We start from the raw sequence: 13265 nt of genomic DNA on the forward strand, positions 1-13265 counted from the left end.
GTAGGGTGAAAGGAGAAAGGGCATTGAAGCAGCCAGATTGGTATCTGAAAATTAGTTCTGCTCCTTATCAGCTACGTGACTATGGAAGTTTATATAATCTCTCTGAGCCTCAACTTCTGCATCTTCATAGGGTATAGAATTTTTTCCAACCTTGCAGGGCTGTTGTAAAAACTTAAAGAGATAATATATGCAAAGTTCTTAGTACACTGTCGACATATAGTAGACAATCATATGCTGTTATACTACTAATAAAAAGCAACGAGCAGGTGGTTATCAGCATGCCTGTTTTCCTCCACATGGCTATCCTGAAGGATCTCTCTGGTGTCATGAGTCCCATCAAGGGGCATCTGAGGGCACTGGGCAGTCAGAACCACATCAGGAGCTTGACTAGAAGTGGAAGTGAGGTGTCGGACCACGGGTGAGGTCCCCTTCAGGAAGGTGAAGGGATGGCTAGGGTCAGCCTAAAAGGGATAAAGATGACCTCCTGACAGCACAACTTCTCCAGCCCATTTTATCCCCAAAATACCCCACTGCGCCAAAAAGCCCACATCTGCCACCTGAACCAAGAGAAACAAGGTCAAATGACCAAACATTCTTACCCACTCTGGGCGAGCAGCCATTTGAAGTGTGTGTGTGTGTGTGTGTGTGTGTGTGTGTGTGTGTATTGGAGTGGGAGGAAGGGGCAGGGTGGTTCTGTCAGACAGATGAGAAGTAAAGGGAATGCCTTAATCAAATGTGGCCTTCACAAATGGATGGTGACACCCTTGCTCTTCCCCTTGCTACTCCCTCACTCTCCTGTGTGGCAGAATGACAAATGTAATCATTTTAAAAGTTCTCATCACCTGCTCAGTCATTCCCAATAAGCATATGCAGCACTATGGAAAACCCGACACTACTGCCTCCGGGTTTTGGCCAGGAAAAAAAATAAAATAAAATCACCAGGACACCACCAACCAAACTGTCAAAGACAAAATAAAAAGCTTCATGAATTCTCCATCAGCAATATAACGCTTCCTGGCCTAAGCAAATATAGACCCAGTATATGAATTGTGGAGGGATTTTGCATTCAGCTCCATGGTTTCTAATAGCTGAGGCAGAAACCCCTAAGAAATCTATGTTTCCATAAAGCCATCTCTACTGGCTCTAATCCTGTTAGGGTGAAGATTAAAATCTCTTTCCCGAGCTCCCTTCCTCTGATGGAAAGCTTCACATCCCAGCATCATGGATACATTTCTGTGACCTCAGCTGGAGAGGGGACCTCAGAGAGACAGAATTACCATGACCTCCCCGAGCACCTGTCCCTCCTTCTGATGTCCCTGCTTCTGTGTCTGACCACATGATCCATTCAGACCATCTCACAGTCACCCAGGTCATTCAATCACTGACTCAGACTAAGAAAGCAAGACCGATACTGCTTTAGAAAGAAAGAATAAACCAGGTGCCTCACTTTGCGGAAAATCCAGGTTCCGAGTCACTTAGAGAAAGTCTGCTCAGAGCTACTGAACCCTTGAGTGTCTGTGGCAGCACAGGAGAAAAGCACAACAAATGGGAAAATGGCCTGCAAATATACTACAAAGAAAAAATGCAGAAAGGATCCCAGAAGAGTGCTCTTGGTGTCTTCTGCTAATGGACATCTGAACCCGCCGAACTTCTCAACAGTCTCCTCCCTCCCCAACCACTGCCCTGACCTTCTCCCCAAGCAGCCCCTATATGCACAGATGCATATACGAATGCAGACATCACCTCACCCCGAGACTTCACACGCACACAAGGCACGGCTGAAAAAAGAATTGGTGACTTAATTTTCTTAGTTCTATAAAACACATGCCCCCACCTCAAAAAGAAAACTCAATTCCCATCAAGCCACCACCCCCAAACAGATTACTCATGGGCTTTCCCTTTCCCATACAGCAACTCCCCCTGCCCCCACCACCTGGGTAAGGGACTCCCTCCTCCTCTCCCCATGGTGACACCATCAAGGCTTCAGAGGCCATCCAGCTGTCCTCCAACCTCCATCCTGGTTTCATCCACCAGTGCTGACTTACCCCAGTGTGGTCATGGTGACAATGGTGTACCAAAATGAGGCAGGGATGCTTGTGAACTTGCTGGCCGAGGAGCCCTTCTCGGCATAAAACATCACAGTGGCAAAGATGATGATGGCCATGGTGAGGGAGAAGAGGAGAAAGCCCAGTTCGGAGGCACAGCTCTTCAGTGTGTAGCCCAGGATCCGCAGGCCCTGGGAGTGGCGGGAAAACTTGAAGATCCTGAAGACGCGGAAGACCCGGAGCGTGACGAAGGCGCCGGACACGTCCTCATTGTTGGTCATGACCAGGCCGATATAGTAGGGCATGATGGCCACCACGTCGATGATGCTCATGACGCTGCGGATGAAGCGGTAGCGGCTGGGTGCCGCGAAGAGCCGCAGGAGGTACTCCACGGTGAAGATCATGACGCACGCCGTGTCCAGGCAGAAGAAGGCCACCGAGTAGCGCTCCCCGCACGGCAGCTCCTTGCTGCCCGGGACCGTGCCGCACGGCACCGTCTCCACCACATTGGTGATGACCGAGACGGCGATGAAGAAGCCAGTCACGTAGTAGAAGACCAGGGCCAGCGTGCTGGTGTGGGGGTTCTCGAAGGCCCGCCACATGGTCTGGCGGAAGCTGAGCGAGGGCATGGACTCCTGGTTGTTCTCCGAGTCATTGTCGTCCATGAGCCGCTCGGCGTTCTCCCTCTTACGGTCCTTGTACTCCTCGTAGCAGCAGTCCCCGATGATCTCAGGGAGGATGCCGTAGAAGGCCAGCTCATCGTCGTAGGCAGAGATGCATTCGTAGCGCGGGTAGTGCAGCTTCCCCGTGCGGTAGAAGTTGAGCACGCAGCGGAACACCTCGGGGTCCCGGTCGAAGAAGTACTCCTTGGTGTCCTCGTTGAAGAAGAACTCCTTCTCCGTGCTGCCCAGCAGGGTGTCCGGGTAGCGCTCCAGCGTGGTCCTCCAGGTCTGGAACCTCCGCCCACTCACGTTGAGGACGATCAGTTCATCCTGCCGCTTGTTCTTGTCGGCTGGGGCCAGGGGCATGGGGCAGTTGGCCACCGGCATCCACCCGATGGCCGCAGCCCGGGCAAAAGGCAGCCAGGCCGCAACTCCGGCTGCCATGGTGACTCCAGCTCTTGGGCCGGCAGCCGCGCGGACACTGTGCACACCAGCTTGGAGTTAGTTCAGCAAACCCTGGGAGACAGGAAGGGAGAGAGAAGGGGTGAGTCCATATCGACGGGCAGGTAAGAAATGGGACACAGGAAAGGATCATTGGTGAGTGAAACGGCCAAAGTCTCCAGGGCAGATTAATAAAACTGAAATCCCCCCACAGAGAGGTGACTTGATTCTTTGCCATCCAGACACTGGGAGAACACCTAGCTCCCAGAGCTCAGCTGGGTAGGATCGCCAGATGTTGCTGACTGCCTAACAAATCGTCAAGTTCCAAGAGGGCTCAGAAGCATTTGGAGGGAAGGCCTCTTTAGCAGGAAGATCTGGCAAGATGTGGGTAATAATCAGCTCTGAAAGGTTATGGCGTTATTACCAATTTAAATTGGAAGAGGGTAAATGAGTTCTTATTAAATGAATTTAAAAGTGGGATAAACATGCTAATTTTTATTTCACTCTTTCACCCACTGGGATAATCAGGAATGGGGTGTAGATGAGGGAGATCAGGTAAACAATTCTTTCTACACCTCCCTGGTGAGGAGGATGCTGGGGCTGCCCAAGCCCAGAATATTCTCTGAGATGGCAGGTGACCACCAGGATTGTGAGGTTCTCTCCCCAACTCCCATGGAGAAGGCTCTCCCTGACAAAGTGCTACTCTGTGGGACACTCAGCCCCTACTCCTTGCCCTAGCAACCTAGTATCAAATTTTTCCCCTCAGACCCTCAGAGCCATGATGGAAAGATGTGGGAAAGGTGGTGAGGCCAGGCGGGGTCTCTTTCCCTGCTCTGTGAAGGGCATCTTGGCTTCTTGGTTCACTGACTTCGATGCATCGTCTCTTTCCCTCCCCAGAGGAAGCCGATCCACGCTCACTGCCGTCCCTAGATTCCTCTCCTCCCGTCTCCATCTGCCCACCATCCATAGCTCCCTCAGGTTATATAACAACACTCCTTCCCATGGCAGCCTCTCTCACCTGGCCCCCACTCCACCCTCAGAGATTTTTCCAGAGCCGGGCCACCCTGTCCCTTTACCTCTCTAAACCACACTGCATAAGCACTTCCCCATTACCTGTGTGGACAGAGGGAGCAATAGCACGGAGAATTATATTTGGCTTTGGGAAGCAGATTTACCTTTCCAAATCTGGCTTTTAAAAGATGATAGTGAAATCGCTCTGCAGTCCCCAAATGTATACCATCTGTGGGAAGGCATGTGGTGACACAGAAACACACGTAACAGAAATTGGAAATTGTTTGGGGTTGACACACTCATCTCCACTAATCCTAAACTGATCACACAGAACAAATCCTAACTCGGAATTATTTGGGCCCTCTAGAATTCAGCTGCTGTGATTCTATGTTTAAATAAATGAGGAAGAGGTGAGTCTTGGAAAATTTTTTCTGTTACACAAAGACTTGTATAGGGAGTCGATCTTCATCTCTCCCTATAAACCTGCTTCACCTTCTCCTGACTCCCAACTCTTCGAGGTTTTTCAGATCTCTACCTCCCTCAAACTCCTGAGCTGCCACTGGACTTTTCTGCTCAGATGCCTCTGAAGTGGACAGGTTTAAACAGAACCTGCCTCCTTGTAAAAAGCTGCTGTTTGCCTTTTCTTCATGACATCCCTAACCGCAGGGCTGTCACCTTGACCATTTTTCTCTAAAGAGTTGCCAAATAATAGGCAATAGCTCTTACTGCCCTCATGAAGGCCCAAAGTCCCTCGGGCCTCCTTCCCATGGACCTTCTTGTCGCTCACTCTCACACCCCACCCGGTTTCTCCTGTTCCCCTGAAATCCATTCTGCTCAGTGTTATCTCCCTAAAGCAAGGTTCTGATTGTATGTTACCCCATGACCTACAAAATAAAGTCCAAACTCCTGGCCTGGCATTCCAGTATTCCCACAAATAGATCCTAGCTTCATACTCCAGCCCAATGGCCCAGGTACCCGTCCTAGTCTCCAGCAATAAGACCAAGACCTGTTCATGGACAGACCCTGGGGAGGTCTGCCTCTGGACCACTCTTCCTTCTCATGAGAATATCCTTCCCCTGGACCCCTCCTATTAGAATCCTACCTATTCATCACCCTCTCTGTGATGCCTTCTCCTCTCCCCACTATGAGATTCTCTTCTTCCTCTGGGGTCTTGACTTATTGTTTGCCCTCTTCCCTAGCACCTATCACCCCACAGCTAGGATTACACATACTTTATACACATATTATTAACAATGACTAACAATTGAGCACTTACACTATGCAAGGCATTACACTAACTATCTCCCGTAGATTATCTCATTTAACCCTCACAGCAACCCTAGGAAGAAGAGTCTGTTGTGTCCCCCATTTCATAGATAAGGAAAGCTAAAGCTTACTGAGACATAGCAGTCTAACAACCCCAAAGCGGCAGAATAGGGATTCCACCTCAGGCAGTCTGCTGAGGGCTGACGGTGTGCCGGGCACAGTACCACACACTTACATTGAGCATCTCAAGAGATCTCACCAACAACCCTGAGGAGTAGACACCACTGTAGGCCATATTTTTTCTACAAAAGAAAGATGAAGCATAAGGAGTTGTAATAATTGTCTAAAGGATGTAATAAGTAGGCGCAGCCATTAAAGCCAGGCAGACTCAATGTGGAGTTCAAGAGTACAGCCAGACCACTCCCCAACCTTCCCTATCCCACACTAAGCTCTTCTGGGCAAAGGCCGAGATGCCTCCACTTTCATATCACAACCCAGAAGGCAGCATAGTGCACTGCATCAGTAGGTGCTTGAGCTGGGACCCCAGTTTTATAGGTGCCATTTTTTCCCCATTAACTTTACTCTATGCCTTGCTAATATATTTCAGGGGTTGCCAAGGGTGAGCGTTCTGTCTCCAAACAGACAGTAAAATCTGAAGACAGATCTGAATCAAAAGAATCCAATTCAAGTATCTGCCTCTGACTCAGTCAAGTTTTCTAAAGAAGCCAATCTCTGCCTCAGTTTCCCCATCTGCATGCTAAAGGGAATTGTCACAGGGCCCTTCTCTCTCTAATAAAGGGAGGTTGAGTCAGATGCTACAGAAGATAACAGGAATGACAATGACATTTCCCGTAAGTGTCACTGCTCAGAACAGAAAAACAGCACAGGCCTGATGAGCTCCTGATTACTGGAACCGAGGAACTGAGGAAAGAATGGAGGTCGTTCATGCATGGCAGTGGGTAATTCACATGCTACTGATAGACGAGTCGGGAACACATCCTGCATTGTATTTCTTTCTAGAAGAAATTTACCCTTCTAACTATACTTTGTTTAGGATTAGGAGACTTAGTAGTTCCTTAGCATGCACTTAGCTAGGATTTATTTATAATGGGCAAGGGATGTTTGAGAAGCAAGTCCACAAGTTCAACTCTGTTCACAGGTGATTCCAATTCAGAGTTGGTTACATTTATTGAGCACCGACAATGCTCTGGACACTGTCTGAGACACTTTTACACACAATATTTAATTTATTCCCACTAAAATCCTATGATAGAGGCTTTTCTGCCCAAAGCTTACAGGTAAGGAGAGGGAAGTTCAGAAGTCTCCTTCAAAGTGGCTAAGTTCTATGTATATATAGGAGCTGACAATTTTCAAATAGACCATTGATCACCTCACTGCCAACTGGCTTTCCTGATCTAGGTGTTGCCCAATACTGATATTCCCAACAGAAGACAGCAAGCTGCAGAGACTCCTTTCCCTATCTTCCCCAGGCAGCAATGAGCAAGGGCTCATGAGGCCTTGCAATTCCAGTTTCAATCCCACCCTCAATTTGTGAAAGCAAGTCATGATCACCCTCTGGGCCTCAGAGTCCTCCTCTGTAAATTGAGAATTGGACAGAAACGTGACAAAAGACCATTTGGCTCAAATGATCCCTGATTCCACTGGATTCAGGACATCAAGTCTGTAACTTAGTTCTCATTGAGACCTCTTAATGACAGTCACCCATGCAAAGAAGGAAGTAGAGCATCTGGGCTTGTTGCTGTGAGGATGGAGTTAGCCTGAGCCTCAAGGTAGCAAAGGGAGTTCTGGGAATTCCTGCTGAGGTTGGTGCTCTGCACAGGGCACATAACCTGTGTCACTTGGTACCCAGGGGCAATTCAAGGCCTGGTCTATCCACAGACCCTTGGCCACCTTCCTAGAGAGTAAAGGAGACCAAGTTCCCAGACTCTCAGCCCTGGACCTTTGATCTTTAACATCCTGTTTCATCCCAGAATAAAGCTCAGAGAGGCAGAATCTTGAGGGTGTTCAAGAGGCAAAAAGTAAGAGACCACTGAATTACAGGCACCCTGTGGAACCCTGTGTGGCCAGACACAGAGTTCTGCCCCCTGAGAGGGTGATGCCCTTCCCCTTTCATTCTCCTAGTCCTGCTCTACCCGGATTCCCAAGTTTTAATACCTGCCCCTGCCAAGCTGAGTCTCATCACCTTCTCCTCTCTACCCTAAGCCAATCTCCAAAAACCGGTAGTGTTTTACAAACTGCTTTCAGATGAATAATTGAGAGCTCAGGAGAAGGAAAAATTAACCCCTCCCTATCTTGAGACCATAAAAGCTTCCAGTCCCAAGGCCAAATGTTTACCCGATGCATGAATCCAGGGCAATCTTCCTAAAGAAGGCCAAGCAAGCACCTGCCTGCCTCCAGAGGCTCAGCCGCTGTCCCCCTGGTAAAACATACCAAAAAAGGAGCAATTACCCCATTGTTACTTTCTCTGTGTGTGGGGGTTGGAGGGTGAAAGGGGAGGACAAGTGTCCCACCAGACAACATACCCAAGGCTACACTGGCCATATCCACCCCACAACCCTGCAGGAATGACCCACTCAAGTAGGCCTTCTCCATGGCTTATACAGCAGGGTTCGCACCCTGACAGGAACCAACACCTTCCGGAGCTGGCCTGGGTATGAATTCCTGCAACAGGCACAACAGTGCGGCCCCATTTCCAGCCAATGGCACTGCACATGCCTCAAATGCCAAGGTTTTACTAGGACGTGGACGCCTTACAAATGAAAAATCTGAAGCTATTTTTGTTTTTGGCAGAAGAGTTTGACAGTGGGAAAGATAGGGGGTGGGGGCAGGCTGGAAAAGAGACATTCAAAACAGGTAAGCTCTGAAATGAAAAAGGTGACAAATCCTGGCAAAGGAAAACATTTTCCCCTGCTGTAAAAAGTCAGTTACTCCATTAAACAGCTTCTGTTTTGGAGGTAAAAGGCCAAAAGTGGGCGGAGTGACCAGACAGCCTGTCCTGGGGTTTGACACCTAGCTGAGTACAGGCATAAGGCAGCAAAAAAAGTCATGTCACCAAGGTCTGTCCTTCAATGACCTCAGTGGAGAGCATCTGGAAAGTTACTTTCCACAATCTCACATCACATCCCTTAGCTCAGAATAGGGCTGGTCTGGGGGCAGCGGAAGGTGCCCATGACCCAGAGGGCTTCTCCTGTGTTCACAGGATTTTGGTAGGCAAAGCATGAAACTGACAAGGTGAAACAAGCTGGGGATCCTTGGGGGACAGGCTTGGGACACACGCACAGATCCTCTTCTCCAACAGTGCCACTCCTAGGCTAGCCAGGGCACTTTCCTGAACTCTTTTTCTCCAGCCTCCTTAAGAGCAAAAGGGAACAAGCTACCAACCTCTTTCTCTGGGGGTGGGGGAGAGGGGTCCCTTGTATACTTGCATTTTGTTGCATTCAAGTAGAGACAAGGAAAAAATAAACACATCAATTCCCTTCCTGTGGGCCAACAGGTCCACATGGGGAAATGTACACATGCTTTGTATTGAATTTGTGCACACCCAGGAGCCCTTTCTACAGACAGTAAACATACAGGCTCCCTCGAAGTAAGGTAAACAAGGCATACATTTAACCATCACGTACATTCATGCAAAATACAGCAACGCATGCCTGGTCTTACAAACATCGCATTGTGCCTAGGACCCCGAGAAAGTTCAGACGCTCTCTCTTAAGAAATACACGGACCCTTTTTCTTGCTGTGCGATTTCAGGTCTGGAACCTCAGCCTGTTGCTGACATATCAGGGCTGCCCGGGATAAAAGCAGAACATCTTGGATCGTATTCAAATGTCGACACTAAGCAAGCGCAGGAATTTAGTTGAGTCCAGGTAACTTTGCCCAGTCCCTTCCCGTCCCCCACCTCCAATGTAAACACCTCGCAAAGTGAGTCTTTCGATCCCCCTTTCCCGGGCCTCGACGGCCCTTGGCGTCACGTAGAGACCTTTCCCAGAGCTCGCGGGGTGGAAGCGGCGTCGGGCAGGACCAGACGGACTGGCCCCCAGCCTCTGGTAGACACACCGCCGGCTCGCCGGGCTGGAGAACTTTGCGAAGCGCCCCAAACCGCTCCCGGTTTCCACTTTCAGCCATTTCTCTCCTTCTCCCCTCACCAAGAGCGGGGACGGAGCAAGCCTTCGCCACCTGTCTCTGGCACCCGCCGAGGGAAGACAGGCCAATGGAAAGAGGGCAGAGGTTCACACCCCACCCCCGAACCCCAGCGCCTGGCTGCCCGGAGGTGGCTCCATAGCCCGAGGGAACCGACGCCCCCGGGCCGGCTGCCTGCTCCCCCACGGCACGGGCCCCACCCCCAATCCTTCCGGCGCCCCAGCGCCCACCCACCCGGGCGCGGGAGTGGGAGGGTGCCGCGTGGGCAGCCGGAGCAACAGGCGTGGGAGCAGCGCTCCTCGCACTTCCTGGCTCCAGAAGGCTCGGTCGCGTCCCTCTTACCTTCCGCGAAGCCAGCCCGGGCCCCGCGCCCGGCGCCCCGCGCGCGCGAGGAAGCTGCAGCCGGGAGCCGGGGGCCGCGGAGGCGCCGAGCGCCCAGCAGCGCGGGGAAGCGCCCAGCAGCCGCCGCTTGCGCGGCTCCTCCTCGCCAGCGAAGTCTCGCTCGCTGCCTCCCTCGCTCGGTCGGTTCGTGCGTCCGTCCGTCCGTGGGGCCCTCCCTCCCCTGCCGCCACTGCCGCCGCCACTGCCGCCGCCACTGCCGCCGCCACTGCCGCTGCCGCAGCCTCAGCCTCCGCCGCTCCAGCCCCGGCTCGGCAGTGCGTCCCCTCCCCGCCTCGCCGCTCCGCTCGCGGGCTCGCGGGCTCCCTCGCTCGCTCCCTGCCCCCGCCGCTGCCGGCGCCGCGCCGAGCGGAGCCCGGCCGGCCACGGGCTGCCTCTCTCGAGGTCCCTTTCCCGAGGGGGGAGGTGGTGGGGGCGCGGCGCAGGCGGGGCGGGGAGGAGAGGAGAGTCCGGGGGAGGCGGCAAGGCTGCGCCCTCGGCTCTCTTCCGATCCCCGCGGGCCCTGCGGCCCCAGGCCGGGCCGGAGAGCGCCGGGCCGGAGAGAGCCGAGCCGCCAGGCAGCGGAGGGAGAGAGGAGGAGGACCCGGAGTCTCGCCGCGGGAGGGTGCCCAGGGCGAGGGCGTGCGAGGGGGAGTGACTCCGCGCGCGAGGGTGTGTAAGAGTGTGAGTGCGTGTGTGTGTGTCTGTGTGTGTGGAGAGGGGCGCGCGCGTGAGCGGGGGGTGGGGAAACGAGGCAGAGCCTGGTGCGTCTCCCCGGGCGAGTGGAGGAATCCTAGGGTGTGCCTGGAGGTGGCGGAGTGTACCGACGCGGGTGTGAGCGCGTGTGCCAGCGAGGGTGGGCACGGGGGTGAGTGTGGCAAGGTGAGCTGGGTTTGGGGGTGGGGAGGAGCGGCGAGTACGGCGTGAGCGTAAGTTCGGGGGCGTGTGTGGCTGGGGACCCACGGAGAGGTGGCAGGGAGCGCCGGCGTGTGCGCGCGTGGGGTGTGTGTGCACCTAGCTGTGTGTCTATTTCTCGCTGACTGTCCACAGGGCAGCAGCATCTGCCTGAGACCAAGCCCGGCCACCTGGCAAGGTGGGGCCCCCTACCGCGCAAGCTTCGCGGCTGGCCTCGGGCTCTCAGCTCCGAGTGCAGAGGCTGAAGAGGTACACAGGGGACACACTGCCTCTAACCCCACGTATGAGCCGCTCTCCTCTCGGAGGGCGAAGACACCATCGGAAGGTCGAGATTCGCCCTCCTATTCCGCCACGTCTACCCACTACCCAGACCGAGAGTCTGGACTTGAGAGCGTGAACTCTCACCCGAGCCGGTCCCCTTCCAACGGGAGCCCGCCCAGCTCCTCAGTCCCTCCATGAAGCCCATGGGTCCCCACTGCCCCGTGCCTCGTCGACCCAGGATGGGGAGTGGGAAGGTCAGCATGGGCCCACAGGGCCAGGTGTCCGGCCCAGATTCCCACCCTCAGGGCGGCGGCGCGCAAAGGGCGCAGTCCCAGACGCTGGGCGGACCCGCGGCTCCGGCTTTCCCGGTGTCTCCAGCCTCGGTGCCCGGAACCCCCGATCTCGGCCTGGCGCTCCGGAAGCGAGGCAGCTCGGTGCCCCAGCAGGGACGGGGAACGCTTGGCTTGAGAGATCACATTTCTGGGTGTGGAGAGGTGGGTGCCGAGGCAGAGGAACGCAAAGTGCGTTGTGACCGCGGGGGTGTTCTAGACTGCGAGGGTGTTCTAGACCCTAGGACAACTGTAGACCCAGGGCTGGAAAACGACCTCCCTGAATCTGGAACGGGGCTTCTGGCTTGTGAGAACCCCTAGCCCTCTTCCAGATGAAGGAGTGGGAGTCGGTAATTGTGGTCTGGGCCTTTGTGGGCCCCTGGCACCTTGGAGTCCCTCATTCACTCACTCACTTTTTCCGGAGCCCCCTTCAGTCTGTCAGTTTAAAAGGTACACAATTGGCCCTTCAGGAGGTGGGCGTGGGCTCCATTAGCGTTTGCCAGGAGTCCCGGAGCTGTGTGGGATTTGCATACAGTAATAATGATTAACAACACTGCCACTCCCTGGCAGACAGGGGAAGAATTCAGGGAAGGCCCTGGCGCTGCTCCCACCTCCCTCCTCCCTTCCCTCTGGGGAAGGGCTAATTTTCTGGCAACTGCACACCTCAGTTCCTCTGACCCCGGGGAGACAGTGCCTCGGGTCCTGGGTGGTCACTACTCAGGAGGCGGGGGCACTTTCCTTCAGTCCTCCGTCCCATGTTCAGGTCGGGAAAGTGAAACCCATATTTTTTTTCTGCCCAGGTTTGAACTCCTGTACATTCTCTCTGTTGTTTAGCATCTTGGGGGCAGCTCAGGGGTTGAGTCTTCCTCACTGTTTGGAGGCCTCAGGAGACAGTTGGGGACATCTTTTCTCCTCAGAAAGTCAACTAACGGGACAGTTGTGGCCTCCTGAGACTCGTAAGCTCCGTTTGAAGACCAGACGCTGGTCCAGACACCTGCCTCCTCTTTCCTCATAAGCTCGTAACTCATTGCTTAAGTGTGGTAGCTGTAGACTATTCTCTCCTTTCTGTCTTAACCATCTAGGGAAAATACGAAAGACTGGGATTTCTAGTCTAGGCCAGTGTGAGTTTTGTTTACCAGCCCTTCCTACAACCAGGTGATCTGCAAAATGAGAGCAAGCAATGGGGAGAAAGGAGGCCCCTTGGCTCAGGCAGCTGGAGTAGCCCTACTGCCCAGGAGATGCTGTCCCTCCTACCAGTCCCCAGTCATCTATTGCATCTTTCCAGCACTGCCTGTCCTCACCTTCCCCCTCTGCCTCTGGTCCCAGCCTGGCCGGGATTTTCACTTGCTTTTCCCCCATGACACGGCCGCTTTTCCTTTAACTCTCAGCTTCTATTTAAAAAGCTAATTTGGGAGCTTGTCGATGCTCCCAATTCAGACATTTTAAATAGGAACTGAAAGTCAGGAGCTGCCAGGGCACTAGATTTCCTCCCGTTGCCACCAGCACAGCTGAGGCATTTGTTCAGTCACTCCTCTGGCCCTGGCCGTGTGTGTCTGTGTGTGTGAGCACCCGCGAGCTCAGGGTGTATTTCAGGCTATCTTTTCTATTTAAAGATGGTGCTCCTATGGATGACTATTCTTTCTCTGTGTGTGTGTCCTTTCCAAGCTGTGCACACATGAGGATTCTTCTTTAGTCCCATGGCTCTGGCCGGTATTTGCAAAGCTTGTCACCATGTGGACTGTGAGGGTAATAGGCAGCCCAGCTCAAAGTCGGCTGCTTCTTTGCTGACGTGCCAG

General features: G+C 53.4%; 1 protein-coding gene across 4 annotated transcripts in view; it reads right to left on the reverse strand.

Annotated features, from left to right (window-relative positions):
* The window catches only part of KCND3 (potassium voltage-gated channel subfamily D member 3), a 220758-nt gene extending 210665 nt beyond the window's left edge, over positions 1 to 10093 (reverse strand). For 2 of the 4 annotated variants that reach the window (XM_050745944.1, XM_050745928.1), the window contains exons 1-2: positions 9929 to 10093; positions 2046 to 3223 (exon numbers count right to left, since the gene is read on the reverse strand). In XM_050745944.1, the coding sequence (XP_050601901.1) occupies positions 2046 to 3151 (1106 nt within the window). In that variant the 5' untranslated portion in view covers positions 3152 to 3223; positions 9929 to 10093. Of the gene's footprint in view, positions 1 to 2045; positions 3224 to 9171; positions 9785 to 9928 lie in introns of those variants that run through there. The other 2 variants (XM_050745937.1, XM_050745917.1) reach the window with 1 other exon arrangement.
* Positions 10094 to 13265: the final 3172 nt, after the last annotated feature.

Source organism: Macaca thibetana, chromosome 1 (assembly GCF_024542745.1).
Source record: "Macaca thibetana thibetana isolate TM-01 chromosome 1, ASM2454274v1, whole genome shotgun sequence".
NCBI lineage: Eukaryota > Metazoa > Chordata > Mammalia > Primates > Cercopithecidae > Macaca > Macaca thibetana.